Raw genomic sequence first — 25,955 nt, forward strand, 5'->3', positions numbered from 1 at the left:
GGTTAGGTAGACGGCGGAAAGACACTCTTGGTGGAGTGGGGAGGATTTCATGAAGGATGGATCTCATTTCAGGGCAGGATTTGAGGAAGTCGTATCCCTGCTGGAGAGCCACATTCAGAGTCTGATCCGGTCCTGGAACGTATCCTGTCACAAGTGGGGCACTTTTGGGGTTCTTCTGTGGGAGGTTCTGGGTTTGAGGAGATGAGGAAGTGGCTCTGGTTATTTGCTTCTGTACCAGGTCAGGAAGGTAGTTGCGGGATGCGAAAGCTGTTTTCAGGTTGTTGGTGTAATGGTTCAGGGATTCCAGACTGGAGCAGATTCGTTTGCCACGAAGACCTAGGCTGTAGGGAAGGGACCATTTGATATGGAATGGGTGGCAGCTGTCATAATGGAGGTACTGTTGCTTGTTGGTTTGATGTGGACGGACGTGTGAAGCTGGCCATTGGACAGGTGGAGGTCAACGTCAAGGAAAGTGGCATGGGATTTGGAGTAGGACCAGGTGAATCTGATGGAACCAAAGGAGTTGAGGTTGGAGAGGAAATTCTGGAGTTCTTCTTCACTGTGAGTTTAGATCATGAAGGTGTCATCAATAAATCTGTACCAAACTTTGGGTTGGCAGGCCTGGGTAACCAAGAAGGCTTCCTGTAAGCGACCCATGAATAGGTTGGCGTACGAGGTGGCCATCCTGATACCTATGGCTGATCCCTTTAATTGTTGGTATGTCTGGCCTTCAAAAGTGAAGAAGTTGTGGGTCTGGATGAAGCTGGCTAAGGGAATGAGGAAAGAGGTTTTAGGTAGGGTGGCAGGTGATCGGCGTGAAAGGAAGTGCTCCATCGCAGCGTGGCCCTGGACGTGCGGAATATTTGTGTATATGGTAGTGGCATCAATGGTTACAAGGATGGTTTGTGGGGGTAACAGACTGGGTAAGGGTTCAGATAGGTTGGTGTTAGTGGGAAGATGGGAACTTGCTCTTCAATATATCCTCTCTTCTCGTTATCCGCCAGGCCTCAATCTCCGCTAATTGCAATTTGCCACCGCTCATACCTCACCTGTCTTTCAACAACATCTTTGCCTCTGTACTTCCGCCTCGACTGACATCTCTGCCCAAACTCTTTGCCTTTAAAAATGTGTGCTTGTGTCTGTGTATGTACGGATGGATATGTGTGTGTGTGCAAGTGTATACCTGTCCTTTTTTCCCCCTAAGGTAAGTCTTTCTGCTCCCAGGATTGGAATGACTCCTTACTGATGAAGCAACCGTTGGTTGCGAAAGCTTGAATTTTGTGTGTATGTTTGTGTTTGTTTGTGTGTCTATCGACCTGCCAGCACTTTCGTTTGGTAAGTCACATCATCATTGTTTTTAGATATATTTTTCCCACATGGAATGTTTCCCTCTGTATATGTATATATCAGCCAATATAAGTTGTACTAATCCTTAACATGAGGTTCTTGTTGAAATTTACACTTGTGTGATGGTATACTGCCTTTAATTATTACTCTCTTTTTGTTAATTTCATGGGAGTGCTTATCAACAAACTCTGTATTCTTTTATTCACTACAGCACTCTAGGAAAAAAAAAGTAAGAAGTCAGTCACATTTATATCACGCAGCCACTGTGCATTCAGTGGCAAAGTGTACTTCACACCAGTATTAGTGGTCTTTTGGCGCACTGCATGTGCTTATTGAGCAAGATAAAAATGAGTGTCCAAAAGTCTCTGCATTTGCCCTAATTTCTTCTGTCTTATTCTTGTATTCCTATGAAGTTACATAGTAGGACCAAGGAATTGTTAAAATCCCAGCTGCATTTTGTTTCATTTACTCATTGCCTAATGACAGTCTGCTTGGTAAGGACTCCAAATGCTGGAGCAGTACTCCGAATTGACCCAACTACTGCCTTGTATGTTATTTTCTTTGCAGATTCACTGCATTACCCTGGAGCATTTCCAGTAATAACAAATTTAAGTCTTCAATTCACCTTGCCTGTTACACATTTTACACATTCGTCTCATTTCACAGCTGTTCATCACTAATCATAATATCAGATACTCTACAGTTCTTTCTGTTTGTAATGGGCGTTATTGTGCACTTATCTATGTTTAAAGAGAGCTGAAATACCTTACACTTAGTGACAATGTCTTCCAACTTTTTCTTCAGCCCTTACAAGTATCCAACAACAACACTGATTTCCTACAGACAACAGCATCATCAACAAACAATCTGATAGCACTGCTTGCTTCTATCTTATTTATAATTTATGGATATTGTATGTATCATTTATGTATATGTATGCCTCCTTTGGGCTCATGTGGTATTACTTTTGTTACTACTGAATATTCACCATTCAGTATAAGATATTGGATTCTATTGTTCAGAGAGCCATCAGTCCAATCACATGTTCGTTAATATATTCTCTAAGATCATATTGTGGTTGTTAGGCAACAGTGCCATACACTGTCAAACGCCCATCATAAATTTAAGCAGCATTTACTATTTGCATGATTTCATTTGTGAATAAAGTAAGATGTGTTTCATGTGATTCATGTCCACTAATTACATGCTAATTCTTTTAAAGGAGCTTATTTCTCTTGTAGAGTATCAGAGAATATGTTGTAGGATCCTACGAGAGGACAGATGTTGGTGGTGTTCATCTGTAATTTTGTACATCCATTTTTTTATCCTTTTTGAAAGCTACGGTGACCTGCGCTTTTCTCCAGTCGGCCAGGACTGTTCACTGCATGAGATACACTCAAAAGAACTGAGCTAGAAAGGAGGTCAGTTCTGCAGTGCATTAAATATGAAACCTACCTGGAATACTGTGAGGGTCTGATGTCTTGTTCCCATTGAGTAAATTTCATCATTTCAGTACCTATCCTTTGTGAATATATGCAGTCATGAAACATTGGTACGGTAGTGCCTCCATTCGTGGACAAGTAATTGTATGTGAAAGTGAAGTTTTGGCTTCAGTCTGCTGTGTTCAAGACTGATCCAAAGAAAATTGTATGGACAATTTAGATCCATTTATTGGCTTCACACATGACCAAAACTTCCTCAGGTTTACTAATTTATCCATAGGGATCCAGTCCAAGATACCCTCAGCTGTCAGGGTTGTGCTGAGCAGGGTGCAGTAAAAAGGGTTTGTTTATGCTCAAGAGCACCAGGAAAACATTATTCACAGACACACATTTATTATTCCCAAATACAGAATTGTCTTCCCAGGACACTGGCAGCTCATTTGGGACAGTGATGTGTGGACATCATCACCAGTAGCAGGCATGCGCCCACTTGGCAGTATTGCCACATAGAGCACGGCTCGTTTGGCAGCCATTATGTCATCCCCAGTCGGTGCCTCTCAGGCGTCATAGCTGGCATAGCCTGTGATGGGTGGCAGTGGACAACAGCTCTATGAGCAGGTCTCATAAACACTGTTGTTGATGCGAAAGACATGCCCTTGAGACTTGCCTTCCAGCTAGTAGCCAGAGATTGCCAGCAGCATCCTTGGCTGCGGGAATAGGACAAGCTGCAACAGTGGCTCCCCCGTACAATGGCAAACAGCTTCTTGGCCCCACTGTTCAAGTATCCAGTTGCCCAGCAGGGTGATGGTAGTCTCTGCACCCCATCAATGATGTACCGGAAGTTGGCACTTCAGCATGCAGTTGCTGGAGTCCCTTCAGCAAGACTTGCAACTCCATAGAAGGTTGTAGACCATCAACTGACATAGCTTCCTCTGAATCAAAGGACGACTGCAACTCAGCTCATAGATTAAGAATGGTGTAGTATTTATGCTGGTGCTTTGTGTGGGTCTGCTGCAGTGGGGATAGCAATGACATTATGCACACTAGCTTTCTCCTGTGGTCAGCTCTCCTAGTGGCTTCAGACTTTCACGAATTTGTCTTTCAGATGCTCTTTTCTGCTGCATCAGTAGCTGAATATATACTGTTGCATTGTAGCTGACCTTTCTTTTGAAACCCTGCTCTGTCACCAGTACGACACCATCTGTCTGTTGCCAAGATGTCATTGTGCTTTGTTTGCAGACTTGGGCGCTTGGCCGATCACACTTGCCGTAATTGCTTCATCCATTTCTTTCTAGATGGCAGTTTGCTGGTCATTGAATTAGGCAGCTCGGTTTCTGATATCACCACTGAAGAACTTTAACGAATTTTTAGTGTTCACTAGTGATACTACTCTGGAGTGCATCTCCCCCTCTGTTCAAAAAGTTCACCTCGAATTTCTCAGCTTGAAGTATTTATAAAAAAATCTCATCACTCACAGTGATAGTTATACATTGTTCAGTTTAGTTATCCTTCTATACCCACAGAATTAAATCATAAGGTTTCTTGGATTGACTCTTATTTCTGAAGCATTACTTTCTATGTCCAACACATTGACTTATCGTCTGAATCTTGATTGAATCTATTTCTTGCACACTAATACACTATAAGTTTATCAAATAGTTTACATGTAACCTCTCACTATTCCTTAGCTGTGTTTACAAACCAATCAATGGGTGTTTGGTGCACAGGTAAATTTGAGTGATGTATCAACTTTTTTTTGAAACAGCAGTAGATTACACAAATCAAAATCGGAACCGCTACAGCACAGAAAGATTTTATGCTTATAGTCGTGATACTGTGATGTTGCCTAGTGTGATACTCCTATATGTGCAGATGCATTTACCCTGCTGTAATTCTCACTTTCTGTGTTGCTAACTCTAGCAGCTTCTTGGGTCAGTGCAACATACGTTGTGTCTACTTAAGTGTGATTGTACCAATGACGGTAGCTAGTAGAGGAAGTGTTGTGCCCACAGTGTCACAAGCCATACCATTTATTAGTACACACTGCTCTGTAACTCCATTCTAGCCATGCCTTTTGGTTTTCTGTGTTCATAACAATGTACATTACCATTTCGTACACCAGTCTGTATCAGCCTACTCATGCAGGTTTAACTTCTACAAGGTTTTGGAGCCAGTGGCTCCTCCTCCTAGCAGAAGGGTTGAAGAGGAAGGAAGAGGGGGGCGGAAAGGACTGGAGAGGTGTAGGAAAAGGGGTACCATTCAGAAAAGTCACCCAGAACCTTGAGTCAGGGGAGACTTACCGGACAGGATGAGAAAGAACTCTTACTGTCTCTAATTGATTATTTTCAGTGTTGTACTCGTGCAGATTGTAATATTTTCCCTCTGACATCATCACGAGTATTTCAGTGACATCAGAGCTACAATAAACTATCATCATTTCATGTGATTTCCAGCATTTTTGAAATGTCAAACAGATATTTTATTGAAACAGAAGGAAACTTTACCACAGGATGACTTGATAACAATTTACAAAATATGTAAGTAAAGTGGCCATGCCTGAAATGTGAATAAATCAAACTCTGCTGTTCTTCAGGATTCCTTGGTGGATCAGTAATTTCCAAGCTTCTGCTTTGCATCTGGGTTAATGTTTTCATTTTCATTCTGCAATATTTTGACAATTTCCCTAGTTGTCTTTTTCATGGGCTAAGCATGAGTTTAGTTTCTTACTGTTTGAACCCCAGCCAAACTGTGAACAATTAGCAGCTCTGTGTACTACCCTAATAGTTATTTTCCAGCACCATCAAAGAATAAACAGTCTTATAGAAATCAAGAGTTCACACTACAAAAAGTTGTAAGTAAGGAAAGTGTCATTAGAGTATTCCTGTGAACAGAAAACATAAATAGCTTCATAGAGAGAGCATTGATATGTTTTCTGGCTTAATTTAAGCAAATGGTGTTACAATTTCCACACTTAAACTAATTCCCCTTTCCTTGTTAATTATATTATCCACCCCTCCAATCTAGATTTCTTTGTTCATTACACTGCCCCATAAGTTTATCGCCTGTACCATGATGCTGCTATTGTCATCTTATTTTATGGTCATAGATATGTTTGGTGACAGCTGATTTAGTTTCACACTCACATTGGATGTAATTTTCTGTTCTTCACTTCTTTATTCAACAATTCTTATAATCTGCACAACATACAAATTGCCAGTTTCTTGTGGTATGTGGTTTTAGAGCCCTGGATTATCTGCCGTGCAGGATAATAGACCTTTTAGTTTTGTTTGAGAAGTCAATCTATATGGGTAACTAGTTCTTCAAAGTATTGTTCAATCTTCTCAGAGAATCATTTGTGTTTAGGTATGAAATTCTAGTTCCTTCTGCCTTGGTATTTGCTCCTTTAGGAACCTTGATCTGTTGTTGTTCTAAGTACACCCCCACCCCCCCTCTGGCCACCTTTTTTGAGTGTGTCTCAGATGTCGCATTTCTTCAGTGAGCCTTTCTATGGTTTGTCAGAGCCAATAAAGATCTTAAATTTCTGAAAAACTGTTTTATTCTTGGAAGGTAGGGTAGTTGACAAACTATTACACAAGGGAAATGAGACCACAAACTTCACTGCAAACATAGATATCTGAAAATTTTAAATTACATCCTGGATCTTCCATGGATGTTTAAATTACATTATGAGAAAAGTCTTCATAATTAGCTAAATTGTTGTTGAGTCAATCATTTTCATTTTGCTGACGTTCTCTTTTATGATGATTTAAATATTTCTTTATTGTGCAGGAGTCCAGTGTCAACTTTTTCATATCGCCTGCTGGACCAAATGATTGGTGATCCACTGTTTGTTATTAATGATTTGAATCCTGGCCTGTACAGAAAAGCTAAACAGTTAGAAAAATGCCGACAACTGAGGTTGCAGTTGTTTTACCTGAAGGATTTTGTATTTTTATGCAGATTTGCAGAAAGGTAAGTTAACTGATTTTACTGTTAAGCTTGGTAATGCAGCAGCATGCAAAAATTACACAATGAATGGATAATTCAGTCTGCAGGAAGGCTTCAGAAGAGAGCCCACGTATATTTATACCCAGGTGGACACTTACTCTATACAGGATCTCATTGAAGTGAAGAATGGTACATTGCTGTCAAGATTATCAGAATTAGTAAATGCTAGTCTAGCTCACACAGAGGACTGTGAGGTATGTTTAATTTACATTTGTCTTACTTTATGCTAAACTACAGTGTATATTCCATCTTGAAATATTCCTCTAGGATCCCAGCAAGGTCTGAATGTGTTCGGATTTAGTGAACATGGGCACTCCAAACAGGGGCTGTTTAGCAGTGTTAATCCTTTGGCTCATGTGTGCTTAAATGCATCAGACCTTGTGTGCTTAAATGCCTCAAACCTTTTGTAATTCTGTAAGGAATAGAATATGGGTACACTGTTACAGGATGTGAATACCAGGTAACATCCAAGTATGTGTGCTAGCAATTTGTGAAGGCAGTACCTTCAACCTTCCCTTCCTACCCCCCCACCCCCCCACCCCTCCCACTCCCCTGCTCCATCTTGTCTTCCACATCCTCAAGTGTGTATTAATTGTCCTGGTCATCAGACAGTATACATTATGTAAAAGAGATAATCAAGAGGCATGAAAGATTGTGGTGCCATAGATGTTTAAGAATGAAGCACACATACCATGCCATAATTGACTACAGTATGTTTCACTTTGAATCCTGCATCCTATTAAGCCATTGAACTACACAAGTGAATTATATCTTGATGTATACTACCTTATTTTATGGACTGTAAGACACATTTTTTTCTTCGAAAAATTGTGTCCAAAATTCAGGTTTGCCCTATACTCAAAATTAATATAAAAATGTACAGTTATCTTTTTTTTTTTAAATTTAAAATTCCCACCAATCTTAAAAATAGCCATGTATTCAAAGCCACAGGAAACCTCTCTCCATCTGGCAACACTGGATTCAACTGCCAGCAGCAGTGCACTGATGCTACAGGTTTATGAAACGTCATGGACTTAGCATGCGAACTAAAACCAAAATATCTCAGAAAATGCCAGAAGAGCATGAAGACAAAATATTATATTTCCATCACAGTATTATTCAACATCTAAAGAAAACCAGTGTGAACTAAGCCAAATAGCAAATATGAACAAAACTCCTCTGACATTTGATGTGCAGAGTAACAAAACTGTTGCTATGAAGGGTGCTGAACTATACCTATAAAAACAAGTGGACATGAAAAAATGCACTACACTGCTGTACTTTCATGTTGAGCTGTGACAGTACTAAACTTAATCCACTGATCATTTTCAAGCGCAAAACAATGCCAAAACCTTCTCAAATATCACCAGGTGGTGGTGTTCACATTCATGACAAGGATTGGATGGATGAGGCTGGTACAAAATTGTTGATTAACAGAATGTGGGCGAGAAGAAAATGTGATTTATTGACGAGTTCTCTTCTTGTGCTAGATCGGTTTAGAAGTCATTTGAAAAATTCTGTGAAAGAGAAATTGGGACAGGGAAATAAATACAGAGTTCGCTGTTACTTCACGAGGACTTGCTTCATAACTTCAACTTCTTGATGTCTTGATAAATAAGCTATTTATAGTGTATATGAAAGAGGAATGGAACAAATGGATGATGGATGAAACCAAACATGAATTCACACCAAATGGAGCTTTAAAACAACCTACAATCAAACAAGTGTGTCAGTGGATAAAATGACCGTGGTTTAGAATGAGAGAAGAAATTATTGTTGAATCTTTCAAGAAGTGCAGCATAAGTAATGCTTTCGATGGCAATGAAGACCATCTTATACATGAAGAGGACAACAGTGATGATGAAGAGCAATAGGAGGAAGAAGAAGAAGTAAGTTCAGATAATGATTTTCAGGAATTTTAAAGCTCCGTTTGGTTTTATAAATTAAGAAATTTTTTTTAGTCTAGTTTTGCAATCTAATAATAAAATGGTAAAAAATGTTACTTTTTAAAAAATTACTTAAAAATTAAGGTGTGTCTTACAGTCTGTAGTATCTTGTAGTCCATAAAATATGGTACTGTGCAACTTTGGAATCTTTCTATAAGAAAATGGAGGTACGTTACTCCGCAGTATGTGCTGATACAAAACTTCCTGGCAGATCAAACCTGCGTTCCAGACCGAGACTCAAACTCGGAACCTTTGCCTTTCGTGGGCAAAGGCTCTACCCGTGAGCTACCCAAGCATGACTCATGACCTGTTTGGAAGGTAGGAGACTAAATACTATCATAAGTAAAGCTGTGAAGACAGGTCGTGCTTGAGTTGCTCGCTGGTGAGAGCATTTGCCTGCAAAAAGCAAAAGTCTTGAGTTAGAGTCTCAGTCTGGCACACAGTTTTAATCTACCAGGAAATTTCAACTTACATATAGTTTCTAGGAATGTAGAGCCATAACTGTTTTATTTGTTTTAATATTGCTAGGTTTAGAGCCTCTTTTATTTGATAAAATTAATACTCGGCATTTATCTAACTGATTCATTGTGAGGTACTGGATTACTAACCTAGTAAAATCTGTTACAGCTATGTCAGGCACGTGGATTTGTGTGTGAGCTGTGCCATGCAGCACACGATGTAATATTTCCTTGGCAGCTTGGAACAGTGACTCGATGTGGTAACTGTGGTTCCTGTTTCCATTCGGCCTGCTGGTCTCCAGCACCTTGTCCCAGATGTGAAAGGATTAGTGCACGCAGAAAAAGCTGTGAGGAAATACCAGAACCTGTTGAACCTCCTTAGGTCAAAGTCTTGTATAAGACTTCCCTTTGATACATTGAAATCTGTCATCCTGCTTCACTTCTCACAAATTAGATCTCTTATTAAGCACAGGTAGTGAAAATGAAAGTATTGTTGGAAGAAAAGAAGAAGTGATGATTAGTTAATGCATGTATTATTGGCATGTCTAAGTTTATTTGTTTTAATCCTCAGGGATAATTTTATTAGTGTATCAGGTAAGATTGTTACACATTGAAGGACAATAGCACAAGCTTTCTGAATTTTAAAGTCAAACATTTATTATTATTATTATTATTATTATTATTATTATTTGTTTTCCATACTGGGACATATGTTCCATGCTGGAACATATGTTATGTAATTGTTTTTATAGCCATCTTTAATCTTTTAAATCTGATGTCAGTAAGTAGTATCCACCAGTTGCATCATTTTTTGCTGTTTTATAGAGATGTATTTCACAGAGAATAAAAGGTATGAGACTATCATCAACAAAAGGAATAATGATGATAAAACTGATGAGCAGTATATCGCATGAAAACTGAAATTTTCATGATTTTAACAACTGCAGTATCAGTATTCATAGCAACTTATATTGTTGCTATTTTTAACACGGGGGTTGACAGCTGACTACATTTTTGGAACAGTAATTGGTGACTGCACCTCCATTGCTCCCTCCTTTCATCTTTCAGTCTGAGTCCCACAATTTGTCTAACTTTCTTGATCCTCTCATCACTTTTTTCCACAGTGTGCTCCCAATGATGTTGGTGCAGCCTCCAGAACAATAAAGGCTATTTTTTCTAGTAGCTTGCTTTTTGTGAAGTGGTTAAGAATGTTTGTGCTGTGGAAATGATCTCTTCTTCATGCAATTTTTGCTGTTGGTAGGAAATGACAACCATGTTCCCTATAAGAATAAAATCTAGTCAACAAGCCAAAGTATAGCAATGTATACATTTGAAAGAAGCCTCACTGAGTTTTAGATTATTTATACAGTGTTGTGATGTGTCCCATTATTGCAAGTGATAATAAGCAGCAGGCACTGGTGATAATTAGTATGATCAAATAGTTGTCAGCTAAATCTATGGCAACATATATTATAGCACTATGGAATTATTGTTACATTTCTCATCAACAACAGCACAGATTCATTTTGTGGTATAAAATAAATTTTCTGAATCTGTATATTACAGGTATAATATGCTGTCCCATATTCCGATATCTTCCTTTTCTTCCTCCTCTCCTATACAATTTTGTATATGGAGGGAAGTCATTAAATGTTAACAGTAAAAGTCAATAGATGATACTCCACAATCCCCTTCTTACAATGGAGTGACAGCATTCAATAAGGAAGTAAAATACATAGGAATATGTCTCGGTAACAATGGGTTTATTGCAGTAAGACATTTAACAAATTAAATTTATATACTAATTACTGGAGAATTTTGTCTGCATTCCTGTTCATTAATTACTTGTAACTGAAAGACTTGTTATAACATTAGTTGGCAAGGAAGGAAGAAGTTTGTCTTAGAATGATAGGCTAATCTTGTGCTGTTTTCCACAGCTTAAGCATTGTTGTAGTTGTGCCTACATTTTGACACTTTGCTCGTTCCTCTCCATTGGTAGCAGTAAACTTTATTGACATAAATTACACAGTGATTCTCTATGGTTGTGTAACAGTATTTTTGTACTAAGTGAAATACTTTTTGTGAAGAACTTATCAACGAATTTCAGATATAGGATGCACATAACTCATGCAGATGTGATTTATTTTGCATGACAGTGTAATCTAAATATGCAAGAGGATTATAGTAGAAGTAGATTTCTTTTTGTGTCTGGTTTAAATATTTTCTCAACTTAGTTTTGCAGATATTTTCAGTGTAATCGGTGCATCTTCCAGTAACTTAAAATGCAGTGCTTCAGAAGACTCAAGTGTTTATTCCTTGTATACAACTTACAAATTTCAAAAAATATCTTTATTTTGTTAATGCAATGAGAGAAAAATGAATGGTGCTGTTTCAGTGACTATAATTGAAGGAAATGTTACATTAATATATAAGTAATTATCCTTCAGCTAGGCAGCTTCATTTATCAGATTAATATATAATGTGACTAAGTCAAAAGCATCACACAGTTTTTGTTGGAATCAGCAAGTGCCAAGGCGTAAGACAAATTGATGATATAGTTGAATCCATAAGGCTGTTTCTGTTATCACTATTTGTAATATAACACTTGAAAACTAAAAAAAAAACTTGTTTTTATCTCTGTTGTTGTTGTATTATTACACAAAGTTTTACCAAAGATAATGTGTTATTAATTGTTGCCTCTATTGTAAATAATAATAACTATAGTATTACACTGATGAAGCTGTGAAATGTAACATCTTAGACTGAAAAAGTATAATTTGTTGATGACTTTCTACTGTATCACTAAGCACAATGAAATAAATGTTTGTATAAAAGTTGTATTTAGTAAAATCTTTATTTTAAGATAAACTGAAAATGGTGTGTACTATTAAGGTAAATAGGTATTAATGAGAGCAGTATTTTATTCAACAATATTTTTCGTGTATTTTCTGTTCTTTACTTCTAATATTGTGGAGTAAAAGCACCTGCATAAAAGATACATTTCTGAAAGATATTTGGTGAAGTTGGAACATATTACAGGGGCTCAGTCTCAGACTCGTATAGTCATCAGGAGAGAGCCAGGCAGGATGTGGTGGTAAGGTCTTAATTGCATTCAAGAGCACCAAGAAAACATCATTCCCAGTTACACATTTATTGGGAAGTAATAAAGGATTGTCTTCCAAAGCACTATGCCTCAACCGGGCAGGCAGGGAGATCCTGGTGTGCGATTAGCTCGCAATATTACTGGCAGAGCGAAGAGTTGGATGGCAGCTGCAACATCAACCCATGGAATCTATCGGCCTCTAGCCCTGCAAATCGATCTCCAAAATGTTCTCATGGACCTCAAAGATTTACACTCCAGAGTCTCAAACCAGGTCCACCTGAAGTATTCACTGCCTTCCAGGGGTTGGCTGTCAGTCCCCGTTTAGGAGACAGGAGCTAGCAGCATCGGTTTCTGCCACAGGAACAAGATAAACAGCAGCGGCATTCATCCTCCCGAAGGTGGATGATGAGCAGCAATCAGGTCATGGAGGTCAAGTTTCGAGCATGCCTGCAGAGTGATGGCAGTCTCCACATGCCACCAGTGTGGCCTCAGAAGATCGCAGTGCAGCTGGCAGCAACAGCGTCCTTCCAGCCAGACTCCTCGTTCCATGGACAATTGGAAACAGCTAGATGCGCTGAAGGTCGATCTCCATAGCCTTCCATCACACAGTATAGCTAAACTAACACAAGAACTGAGAATACACTCTGTGGAGTTGATCAAAACTCGGCAGTCAGCAATGAGACATTTGATAGGAAAGGTGAGGTATTTATTTTAGTGCTACCTGTTTGCCCTGTGATGGTGTGGACGGCTATGACATCATGTGCCCTGGTTTTCCCTTTGCTGCGAGTTCTCCTAGTAACTTCTGACTTTCACAAATTCACCTTTTCTGCTGGCTTGACACTTGAATACTTAAAGTTGTGTTGTACTTATCGTTTCTTACAAAGCTCTGCTTTGTTACTAATATGACAGTATTCTCTCAGCTACCATGGTGTCATTATACTTTGCTCACAGACCTGGACACTTGTTCGTTTCTCCATGCTGCGGTAGCTTGGTGTTTGCTGCAACTCGTTCAGAATTTCCCCCTAGTTGACAGTCTGCTGGTGATTGACACAGGTGGTTTGCCTTCTGGGAACTGTCAAAGTAGAACATGGACAAATTTTTAGTGTCTGCTGGGGATACTATCCTGGGGAGTAACATCTCCCCCTCCCTTCAGAAAATTTGTCTCGAATTTTTCAGTTTGGAGTACTCGTAATAAACTCATCCTATGTTTTCTACCAGTAGCTGCACATTATATAACTTCAGTCATTCTTCCAGTACCATACAACTAATTTACGTGATATTCAAACACAATCATTCATATAATTAGAGGTTCTTTTCATTAGTTTCCATATAATTCCATCGCTATGACTGATCTTTATTTAGAAACCAATTAATGGATATCTGCTCAGATAAATCTGAGCAATGCACTTACTTTTGTTTAAAACAGAAGTAGATTACGCCAACCACAATCAGAACCACTACAGCACTGGTAGATGTCCACTTATAGTTGTGATACTATGATGGCTATTTTTGCGTATTCCTTTATGTGCTGGAACATTTGTTCGGCTGTAACTCTTCCTTAGTAGTGCTACTTGTTCGTTTAGTGAGTGTAGAATGTCTGGATTCAGGATATTATCTAGGAATGTTAAGTTTTGTGTAGCTGCTTCCCAGGCCAGTACAATTTAGGTTGTTTCCACTTAAGTGTGGGCACACCAGCGATCATAGGTGGTAGGTGAAATGTCATGCCTGCTAAGCTACAAATCGTACTGTTTATTATTATACCACTATCCTGTAATTCCACTCTGTTTGTACCTGCTGGTTTACCGTGTTCAGAACAGTTTACTATGCCTATTACTGGTGAAAAAACTGAGTAGACCCAGTGGAGCTTACTCTTGGAAATGTGGATATGGTATTTAAGTACTTCCCTTTGACGTTCACTTACTTTAGTTTTTCCCAGAAATAACTGTATCTTACATGTCTGTACACTACTCTGTATCATCCTACTTAGGCACATTGTAAGACTTTCCCTCTGGCACCTCTGTAGGCTTCTCAATGAAATGAGAGCAAAGCCATCTCTTTGCTCTGAAATCATTAATGCATCTTTGGTCCATGCCTGTATCCATTTTGGTGCGCCACCTGAAAGAAAGAAAATATTGTCACTGTATCCCCCTCTCTTCAGAAGGTGAGATTATCCAAACAAAACTATATCCCCAAATACAAAAACAACATTGCATCAATCCCTTGATGGGGAAAACTTAAAACATGCACTCTGCAAATACTACAAATAGAACAAAATAAAACTGGATGACTTCTTAATAATCTACACAAGAACAAACAAACTGCAATACAGGCAAATAACAATCCCAAATGTTATCTGTCAATGTGATCTAAGGACATAAGGCATTTCAGACTTACTCCTATCATCAGTCATCTGTTTCTTCTTTGTTCCACAAGGCTTCACATTCTGTACTGCGGGTGCTGCTGGTATCTGTGGCAATTCCACTGACAGCTTCCTTAAAAGGCTTAATACATCCCATGTGAATAATCAAAGTTTTCATTGGCATCTGTATTTTAACACTGACAGGTGATATCATTTCCAGCACTTGATATGGGTATTGGGCAAGGAATTTTTTGTTTTGCCTTTTCGTGTGTATAGGTTCATTACTAATACCTGTCGGCCAACCCTGTATCGCCGTAACTTCCCTACACATTTCCTGTCTGCCCTTGTTGTTCTAAAGCTTTACATTTGTGCATTTTACTCGCAAAATGTCTCAGAATTTCTTAGAAAACTTTTTTATTTATTTGATGTCATATCCAAGCTTCGACTTAAACATGTAGAAAGATGAATGTTTTTTTTTCTCATTTATTACCTCATGGCAAAAGACCAGTAGCTGTATGGATTTTAGAATTGTACACAGCAGTCACAAAATTTAAATATACGTCCTAGTTTTCATGATTACTGCTAACATACTCGTTCAACATCTTCGAAATTGTGTGATGAACTCCCTCTGTTTTTACATTGGCTTGAGGGTGGAAGGGATTTATTTCGCAGCTTGCAAATTTGGAGCAATGGACACAATTGCTTCCGAAGGTCAGATGTGAAATTGGTACCCTGGTCTGTAATTAACATGTCTGGAATTCCAAATGTGAGCAACCAATTATTTACTAAAGCTTGAGCAACTACAGTCACTTTTTGGTCAGGAGTTGCAACCATTACTATATAATGTGAGAAATGGCCACTTATAGTCAATATGTATTTATTTTCTGCTGGTGTTTTATTTGACAGGCCTCAAACGTCCAGTCCAACCATATCAGATGGGTTAGGTGCTTCCGGTAGATGTTGTAATGGAATTGTTGGGTAGCTAACATCAGCTCATTGCGCACAAGTTACACAGTTCCTGACATATTGCTCAACATCTCATTTTCTAGTCCACCACCAAAATTTTTCAGCAATTCGTCTGCCAGTTGCTCTTTGCCCACCATGGCGTGACAACATATGGTCATGTGCTTGTGCCAAGACTTTGTTCCGGAAAGCTGTGGGTACTACCACTCATAAGAAACAGTTTGTTGTTTTGCACAGCAAGCCATCATTCATCACAAACTGAGGTTGCGGCATGAACTGTTGGCAGTCAGAATCAGTAGTTTGAGCCTTTAGCCATTCATTAATGCTCCTGCCCAGTGTGTGCAGAAATGTAATTTTTCTGTTTTGGTTTGTGTATTATCTCATAATCAAATAATAAAAAAACATGCTAGTTACTGTGTGCATTATATCTCAAAGTCGAATCTGTGCATATCAATTACGAGGAAGAGCTCTGGCCATGCAAAAAATCGGTACATTCAGAATGCTCATATCATTTTCTGAATACCTTCTGGTAGAGGTTAGGAAGGGGGCCTTTCTGGGATTATTTTCTAAAAATATGCAAAATGGGGACGCATATCGCGTTTCAAGAATTCTTCCTTCTTTGCTATTGTCTGTAACAAGTGGATGCGACATGAGTCACAGTGAAACAATCAATATGTACAGGACCAACATCGAGATATCGCACACAGAGGGACACACACAAAAACTCCATAATATTTTATTTGAAAAACAACATACAATCATGAATTATTTGAATAGCATTGATACTATTGGACCAAAGCATCATTTGCAATTTATTTTACATTTTTCTGCTATTGTAAAGATAAACAGCCAAGTACTGTTCCCAATGTTCGGTAGTAAGATTGTGTCTTCGATCACTCAAAACATTTTTATAAGCAGAAAAGGACCGTTCCACATCAACTGAGGTTGGTTGGTTGGTTTGGGGGATTAAAGGGACCAGACTGCCATGGTCATCGGTCCCCTCAACTGAGGTAACTGGGCAGTATTTGAATGTGGGTGCTACGTTGGCACTTATTGTTTCTGGTAAATTCACCAGTCCCATTAGTAAAACTATAATTTGGCACTACAGTTCAAAGCCTGGGTTATTATTTAAAATGTTGACAAAGTTTTCTTTACGTTTTCTTGAGAATACCTTCTGCAATATGGAGTTCACTAGAATAATTTTATTCATTAACTTGATAGATTCATTCAAAGCTGAACCTTGAGTTTCAAGCTTTTTAATACTTGCAGATACATGGGAAAAATGAGTGCTAATCACAGCAGTGTCTTTTCTAATACCAGAATCAATAAAAGCTTCCTTGCATTGGCAGACTGCCAAAGCCCCTGCACTATTGATGCCGTTTACTACACCTCTAATGGCATCGAAATGTTCATTGTGAAGCAACACATCTTTGACCCGCATACCCCAACGAGTTACCACTGGTTCAGCAGGTAAAGGCACATTTGGTAGTTTTTCTTTGTAGGTCTTGATGCGAGCAGGAATCTTTACAAACACTTTCTTTGTGGATGAAATTAGTTTATTTACTTTCAGAAAAGTGGAACATACATCTTCAACAAATCGATGTACTTCATGAGCAAAGCACATCACTTGAATCAAATTGGTACAAAATACTCGGAGGGCTCTTCCTTCTTTGATCATATAGGGAACAGCATCTGAAATAAACACAAACACCCTTTCATCTGCAGAAGATTCTGGAAATGTTTTTCTAATACCCTCATTCATAAATCTGGCAATTGTAGAATGATTTACGGTTTCAAGTTCTTTGCAAGTCACCAAATAGGAAGAAGGCTCTTCTTTTAAAGCACCAACCATTACATTTGCAATGTAACGGCCACAAATGTCCGTAGTTTCGTCAACTGAAATCCAGATAATGCTGTCCTTGAGTTCATTGCGTATTTCTTCCAGCACATTTACGTAAATTGTCGGTACGGAATTTTTACGCAATGCTGATTCATCTGGTATATTTTGATTTATGCAGTATTTGCACAGGACGCCTTCAAGTATACGGTTTGTAAGTTTGTGAAGAGGAATATTGCCTGCAATGACTGCTTCACATAGACTTTTTTCATTACATTTGGACAAATCCCTGCTACTGCAACTTGCTGTTGTCAGAAATCATTGTCGTGGTCCTTTTTTCTGGATTCCTGCGATATGAAGACTTGTCTTCACATGCCGGTGTATTTGAAAGTTTTTTTTTTCCTTCACGAAATGCTTTTCTCGCAAACTCGATAAAACAAAACGATTCCGTCATATGTAAATGTTCCAGGATGGTCAGCTTTCCACAAAACAACGTTTCTTTTTTCAGGCGACATGGCGCACATGTTACACACTACCCATCTTAAACACGTTCAACTGTGTACAAGTAAATATAAAGCTAAACTGAAACAATGGAAGTGCGACTAAAACCTTGCGTAGTTTAATTTAATTGTTGTTGATGCGTACGGTATGACAGCAGAGGGGATTAACTGGGGGCGCGGGTGCTGGAGCACAAGCATTGACTTTACCTGTCCCTGTTCCTCTTTTGTAATGATTTTGCTGGGCAGTGGCCTCTCGGTTAGCGATTGCATGCAGTTCTAAGCCCTGAGACATTGAAACTAGATCGAGCTAGGGACCGCCAGCCTAAATTTTTAAAATATTATATACATGGAGTGAAAATACGCATCGTCACTAGTTTTTAGTTAAAATATGCAATAACCAGTGAAAACGTGCCAAATATGTAACATGCAAATGCACATAATCCGGTCTCTACTAATAACCATTTGAGAGAAGCATAATCTATCAGTACTATAAACTTTTGGCTATAAAAATAACGGAGTAATATAATACCATTGATTACTGATAGCATCTCCTCCTCAGTCGTGGGATCATTTTTCTCCTGTTTGTTCCGCGGGATGTGTACGCCACAAAATGCTGTGTACCACTTTTATTCTGACCCAGAACACATCCAAGAACCACATTACTCGCACTATGAAACAGAATAATATCTTTTTTTCAAAATTGGGGAATATCAAAACTGAGTCCGATGTCAGAGCTCGCCTTTTACGTATGAAACACCTTCTGATGTTCAGTAGACCATTCAGCTTTTGCTCCTTTACCATATCAAGCAGTTCAAAGATCTGGCAATTTCAGCGAAGTCCTTTAAGAATCGATGACGACGATTGCAGATACCGACAGAACTCTGCTACTGTTTAACTGTCTTTGATGGCGAAAAATTCTGAACGGCTTAAGACCAAACGTGGATCTGTTCTCACTCCTTCCTTGCTAATTGTATGCTCAAGATAATTTACTTCCGTTGCTACAAAACTACATTTATCGATGCTTAGCGTTACTCATGCTGTTCTCAGCCTTTTGAATACCTCCTCCAGTCATTGTACATGCTCTTCCGTGTTCTACGAAAATGTAATTTGTCATCCAGATAGATCATACATTGTTTTGGTTTCAGTCCCCAAAGTACACCATCCAACAATAATCTCTGAAAGGTGGTGGGTGCATTCCTGAGTCCAAATGGCATTCAATGATATTGAAAATGATCTCTCAAGACAGAAAAAGCCGTCTTTGCTTGCACCTCTGGCGCTACTTCTATTTGATAATATCCACTCCTTAAATATGTTGTGGAGGAGAAGTTACACCGACCCAAGTTGTCAAGAGCCACTGTTACATTTGTTATCAGATATGTATCGGTGATTTTTTGTTCATAAAGGTATCAGTAGTCACAGCAAAATCTGTATTTTTTAGTGCTGTATTGTGACTTTTTCAGGACCAAAATTACCGCTGCCCCCCAAAGACGATCAATATACCTAACAATACTATCAGCTAGCTGCTAGTCGATAAATTCTCTCATTACCTGTTGTATACACGTCGGAACTCAATGTGGGTTCTTGTACACTGTAGCATTATTCCCTGTTACTGTCGTGCTGGTGATTGGCCACTCATACTAAACAAATCCATGAACCACAGTAACGAAGCTTCCCTGTAAATGTTCCACTTTCTCACGTAATGCAGATGCATTGATGGTCTGCTTGTGGCAGAGGTCCTGACTTGATATGTCAAGATTATCTTTCTCCAAACCATGCAAATTAGCAATTAGTAAACCCTTTGGCAGATTCATTTTGTCGTTGCCAAAATGTTCAAGACTGACCGGAACCATAAAGCCTCTGTCCACATCGCTGACACTTACTATACTTCTGCATATAAAACAGTGTGACATATCCAATTCTTCAGTAGTTTCTTATTGCTTTACAATATACAATAAATCCTTTGGTCGTTCCATATTTATGCTCACTCAGATCAACTTCCCTTTACCTTGGGGTATAGCGTCATAAAAATTGATCTTTAGTGTCTGTGTCCACAATTTATTTTGTGCTGCCATCATGATTGGTGAACCTTGGGACAGTGTAATACGTCGCTGCTGCCCCTAGTGGAAACAATGTCCCACCAAATTCAATTGTACGCTACAAAAAGTCAATTTTTGTGTGATGTTTAGCAAGAAATTCAAGTCTCAGGATTGTACAACACACCTCACCAACACACGGCAGCATTTCTACATGCTGTCTAAAACTCTTATTTCTCACGTTAAAACTGAGCAGCGTTGTCCCCAATGACTTCAAATCATTATCACCTACTCCGCATAACCTATACCATTGTGACCGAGTCTCTTTCTGCGCAAGAGATCCAGACCAACTACTGACACGCAAGCCCCTGTGTCCACCCGAAATCAATGCTCTGTACCATTTACTTTTCCTAGAAAACAACACTCTGACTCTGCATACGTTTCTGCAGTTTGTGTTCTAGTGAGAATGCCGTCTGGTGGATGAGGCACTCCCATTCCCGTTTAACGAGCGATTATTAGGACGTTGCTTGTCCCATGCTTTCTTTCGACCATCATATGCTTTATGGCTCACCTCTCCACATTTATAACATTTGGGCTGATGGTATTGTTTCCTGATGTGGCCCATTGCCCACATCTAAAGCACTTCACCTCGGAAGAAAGGACATCGCTATCACTCTGTCATTATGTAGCAATATCGATCTCCTCCACTGGTAGAACAATCCTAATGGGAGCAAATAAGTCACTTGAGTTCTCCATTCTGACTCTCCTTAACATATCAGCAGAAATACCTTGTAAAAAAAAGGAAAAAAAGAAAAGAAAAAGAATCTAGAGCCTTACTCTCTGCCTCATGCATAATCACTCTATCAGCTTCCTCATTCTGTGTTAGTTCATACAGTTGCGAGTTTAGTTTCCAATTCTTTACAGAGAAGGATTCCATTGATTTGCCATACTTCTGCAATAGTCCATCATGCTGTTCTGCTACTATTAGGCCATTAGCCAGTTCATCAAACGTTTGGGTGCTAAGGATCTCTTGGTACATAATGTACATTTTTACATAACTCACTAAGCTTAATCTAGCCATATTCATGACATTCCTTTTGACTATTTTCCCAATTTGGTGGCAGCCTTTACATCACTAATAAAAATAATAAGGTCGGGGCACTTTCCCTGAAAAGTACACTGTGAGGTGAGCTGCTGCGGTGTCGATGGAAGGGGTGGGTGTGCTCAACACAGTTTTATTTTGTCCTGAATTCCTCTATTCTCCTAAGCAATGCTTCATTGTCTTGCCCCTATTGCACTGTAATTTTTAACAATGCAGGTATCTTTCCCTTCAAAGCCTCCAATGTTACATTCAGTCACTGCTCGCATTTCCGGAATTTGTGTAAACTCTGTCTGCTGTTATACCCAAAAAGAAGGAAACTACATACACAATAGGCAAGAAGAAGAAAAGGACTGTATCATAGCCCAAGGAGATCCTGTGCACGCAGAATCGTGACCAACCTTTCTACGTGCACCACAGATAGTTTACACATCTTGAACACATGGCAAGTCATGCACAGATAAATTACCGTACAGATACCTCACTGGCTGCAAGTAAACATCTCTAGTGTTCCTGCCGAACTGAAACTAGTCTAGGGTCCTGCAGTCTAACAAACAACAATTGTAATGAACTGTGAAGGTAAAATACAGAACAAGAAAGCAAACAAACATCTGTCATATCCCACACCACATTTTACGAACTTCAGCTCGTAGCTGTTGACCTAACATTAGGGCTGTGTAGACAGTCGGCTGCTGTTGTCCTAGATGTGTGGGTGTGGCACCAGACATAAATGTCTTCACCATTGGCAACCACTTGCTGACAGCTGATACAGGGATTTGGATCCAGACTTCTACAGTTGTTAGGGAGAGAGAGGCAGAATGTGTTGGTAAGATTCTAACTACACTTGAGAACATCAAGAAAACATAATTGCCAAATACACATTTATCGGAAGGTAATGGTTTGTCTTCAAAAGTGCCACACCTCGGCCAGGCAGGCAGAGTAGTGCACCATCTGCAATAGAATAGTGGCGTACAATTGACTCACAGTATCGCCGATGCATCGAAACGTTGGGTGGCAGCTGCAACGTCGTAGGCGGCCGTCGACCTGCAGAATTCAGCGGCCTCCATATCGATCTCCAAAGTGCTTTCATGGACATTGAAGATTTACACTCCGGAGTCTCGACCCAGGTCCACCTGAAGTATTCCCTGACTCACAGGGGCAGCTCTTGGCCCCAATTTCAGACAGGAGCCAGCAGCATTAGTGTCTACCTCAGGAATGGGATAAGCAGCAGCAGTGCACATCCACTCAAAGGCGGATTACGGGCGGTGTCCGTATCAAACAGGTCAAGCCTCCATCAAGACTGCAGAATGACGGCGGCCCCTGCACCGCAACAGTGGGGCCTCAGAAGATGGCCTTGTAGCTGGCAGCAGAAACATCGCATTTCGAACTGGACTCGCGGTTCCACAGATGATTTGATAGAGCTAGGCGTGTCAAGTGTCGACATCCATAGCCTCCTCACACACTGTATAGGTGCAGCTAACACAAGGACTGAGACTATGCACTAGGCAGTCAGTGATCAGCACTCGACAATCAGCAGTGAGACAGTTAAGGAAGGGTGAGGTATTTTTGTTGGTGCTACCTGTGCACTCTGCAGCATTGGGGATGGCTATGACATCATGTGTCCTGGTTCTTTCTTTGCTGTCATCTCTCCTAATGACTTCAACCTTTTGGTACTTCACCATTCAAAGGTTTTTTTTCTGCTGGCTCAACACCTAAATACTTAAAGCTGCATCGTACCTATCCTTACTAACGAAACTCTGCATTGTCACTAGTATGACGGTATCTCTTGGATTCCGTGATGTCATTATGCCTCGCTCTGAGTCTTGGGCACTTGTTTGTTCCTCCATGCTGTGATAGCTTCCTTGTTTGCTACAACACTTTCAGCATTTCCCCCTAGCTGGCAGTCTGTTGCCCCTTGACACGGGTGGTTCAGCTTCCGGGAGCCACCAAAGCAGAACGTGGACAAATTTTTTGGGGCCACTGGAGCTATTATCTCAAAGTGTAACGATACATTGAAACTTTTTTGTGTTGTTTTAGACTGAAAATAACACTCCAAGGCAGTTAGATGGCAATGACGTAAGCCCTCTCCCCATCACCCTCCACAACCCCCTCTTCCAAAAAAAGAAGAAGAAGGGAATAAACAGATGGGTAAAGTAATGCTGACTGTTTATCTGTGGCCTGCTGATAGATATACTATTATAGTGACTAACTCTTTTTGTATGATTGTATTGGATTATTTGTACAACAACTGTTCAAAAAGTATGTGACTTTTATTTCTAAAATCAGTCTTTATACAGATACAATTGTTAGACACTGGGCACCATCAAAGTAGTTCCTTCAGTTTCCATACACCTCTCCCAGCGCTGCTGCCACTGCTGGAAGTGTCACTGGAAAGCCTCTTTTGGTTTGGTTTGCAGCTGCTCTGTTGAATTCTGAATAATGTCTTTCCTTTCTGAAATCTGGTCACTTTCAGAGTATTTTTCAGTTGAGGGAAAAGCCAGAAGTCACTTGGTATTAGCTCAGGGGAATAGGGAGGCTGACAAACCACAGCCATGTTGTGTTTGGCCAAAAAACTCTGAACGAATTTTGAACTATGAGTGGGTGCATTATCAGATAAAGGTGCCAACCGCCTGCTGCCTACAAGTTCACGCGTTTGCGTCTCACTCCTTTACGAAGGCAAAGCAGAACCCCTTACCAGTGCTCCTTATTGACATTAATATCTTCTGTGATGTACTCATGATGGACCATGCCATTGGAGTTAACAAAGACAATCAGCATGACTTTCATAATGTTGCAGACCTGCCTTGCTTTTTTGGGTCTTGGAGATGAAGTGTGCTTCCATTGTGATGACTGAAACTTGGATTCTAGGGTATACCCATAAAACCAGGACTAATCACCAGTTGTCATTGTGTTAATGTTAAGGAAGTTGTTCACACTATCCAGCATGTTCTGTGGAATCTCCAAAATGGCCCCTGCTCAGTAGTTAGCAACTTTGGCACAAATTTTTTTGACATTCTCATGAGGTCCAAATGTTCCATCAAAATGGAATGGAATGGATGGATCAAAACTAATTTTAATCTCATCTGCAAGTGCTCTGATTGTGATTCACCTATCCTGCATCACCAGGGTCCTTATGTGATCAATAACAACCTTATCTGCAAATGGTGAAGCCTGGAGTGTTACCTGTGTTCTGCCTGACCTAACTGTAGCTAGATTAAATCTGAGAGGTGAAAGAGCACTGGAACCTTAATACTTTTGCTTTGCTATGCTTGTGTACCATACTTATTCTTCTCGTTGACTTCGTTTCCACAGAGTGAAAGCTTTAGGCTGAAAACTTAAGTCCAAACTATATCTCGAATCCAGGAAATACAAAATATAGCTTTTCCATGAAACATATTTTAACTGAGTGAGACAACAGGGAACAATTCTTTTGATACATTCTCCTCAATAAACATTAACAGTCATTACATTAACTGAACTCTCTTTCCACTTCATGGGCTAGGGACAGAATGAAACTTCCACTGTCCTTGTGACGTTATCCTTCTTACTGTCATGAGCTTTAACAATCTGCAGTGCTGTGTGTTCGTACCTCCATGGAGTAACCCCCGAACCAGCATGTGGGCCGGCCGCTGTGATCGAGCGGTTCTAGGCGCTTCAGTCCGGAACCGCGCGACTGCTACGACTGCAGATTCGAACCCTGCCTCGGGCATGGATGTGTGTGATGACCTTAGGTTAGTTAGGTTTAAGTAGTTCTAAGTTCTGGGGGACTGATGACCTTAGATGTTAAGTCCCATAATGCTAAGAGCCATTTGAACCATTTTTGAACCAGCATGTGGCGAGTGCCGGTAAACAGCTGTCGGAGACACATAATCTTGCAGAAATACTGCATCTAGCCTTTCGATTTCATGCACGTATAAACGAATGTGTGGACAATATGCATATTTACATTTAGTACACATTTAGTGGAGTTCCTATGTGGAAATGATGCTCAGCATTTGTTGGTAGAGATGAAGGTCGTACCTTACCATTTTTAGAAAGTGATATGTTACACTTCATATTCCCCATCTTACACACATGATCTCATCATCTTCAAAAGAAAAACATAACTAATCAACATCAATATTAAAGGCAACTCCATCATGTATGTTTTTTTATACCCCAACGTATCTCTCTTCTTTAAATTTCAAAAGTAAAATGAAAACCATGAAGGCGTGGCATATGTTATCTAATCCTAGTTATATAACATTCCAGTCTTTAGGCTGAATAGTCATTAATACTCTGAATATCCAAACATTCTGGGCAAATTTGCCTATTATCTTGTTTCGACAATCTTACTACTTTTATGATGCATTGAGCTTATGTTCAGTCACATTTTGATGTAGATCTGTTCTTGAAAGTAATCAGGATATCAGTTGATTTGTCTTGTCAGTTTTATATAGCTATTAGCAAACTTAATTTTTTTTATTTATCAGATTTTAAGTTGATAATATTGTGAAAGTTTTTTCTTCCACTTTCTCTACTTGACATAGAGGTTATGTTTAGACATACCATTATTTTTGCATACTAACTCGAATCTAAGGAGGTTGTATTGAGCTTTTACTCGATTCTGGTTTCCCACAAGTAGGACAAGTAAGTAGGGAGCAATTACACTCCATTCTAGTTTTCATTAACCACCATACAATTATACACCAACCAATGGTAATATATAATAAGTCCTCACTTTGTAGTACAATATCCCTTTATAAAACCATTCATTACTAAAATGTAAAAATATTCCGTGGAGGCCTTGGGCTAAAAAATCTTAAGGAGCTATTAATCAATTACACACACACACACACACACACACACACACACACACAC

General features: G+C 39.5%; 1 protein-coding gene across 4 annotated transcripts in view; it reads left to right on the forward strand.

The window, feature by feature from the left end:
- LOC126457914 (run domain Beclin-1-interacting and cysteine-rich domain-containing protein) overlaps positions 1-10,184 on the forward strand; it is a 209,873-nt gene extending 199,689 nt beyond the window's left edge. For all 4 annotated transcript variants that reach the window (XM_050094600.1, XM_050094602.1, XM_050094601.1 and 1 more), the window contains 3 exons: positions 6,579-6,761; positions 6,838-6,991; positions 9,371-10,184. In XM_050094600.1, coding sequence (XP_049950557.1) covers positions 6,579-6,761; positions 6,838-6,991; positions 9,371-9,583 — 550 coding nt within the window. In that variant the 3' untranslated portion in view covers positions 9,584-10,184. The remainder of the gene's footprint in view (positions 1-6,578; positions 6,762-6,837; positions 6,992-9,370) is intronic.
- Positions 10,185-25,955: the final 15,771 nt, after the last annotated feature.

Source organism: Schistocerca serialis, chromosome 2, assembly GCF_023864345.2.
Source record: "Schistocerca serialis cubense isolate TAMUIC-IGC-003099 chromosome 2, iqSchSeri2.2, whole genome shotgun sequence".
Classification (NCBI taxonomy): domain Eukaryota; kingdom Metazoa; phylum Arthropoda; class Insecta; order Orthoptera; family Acrididae; genus Schistocerca; species Schistocerca serialis.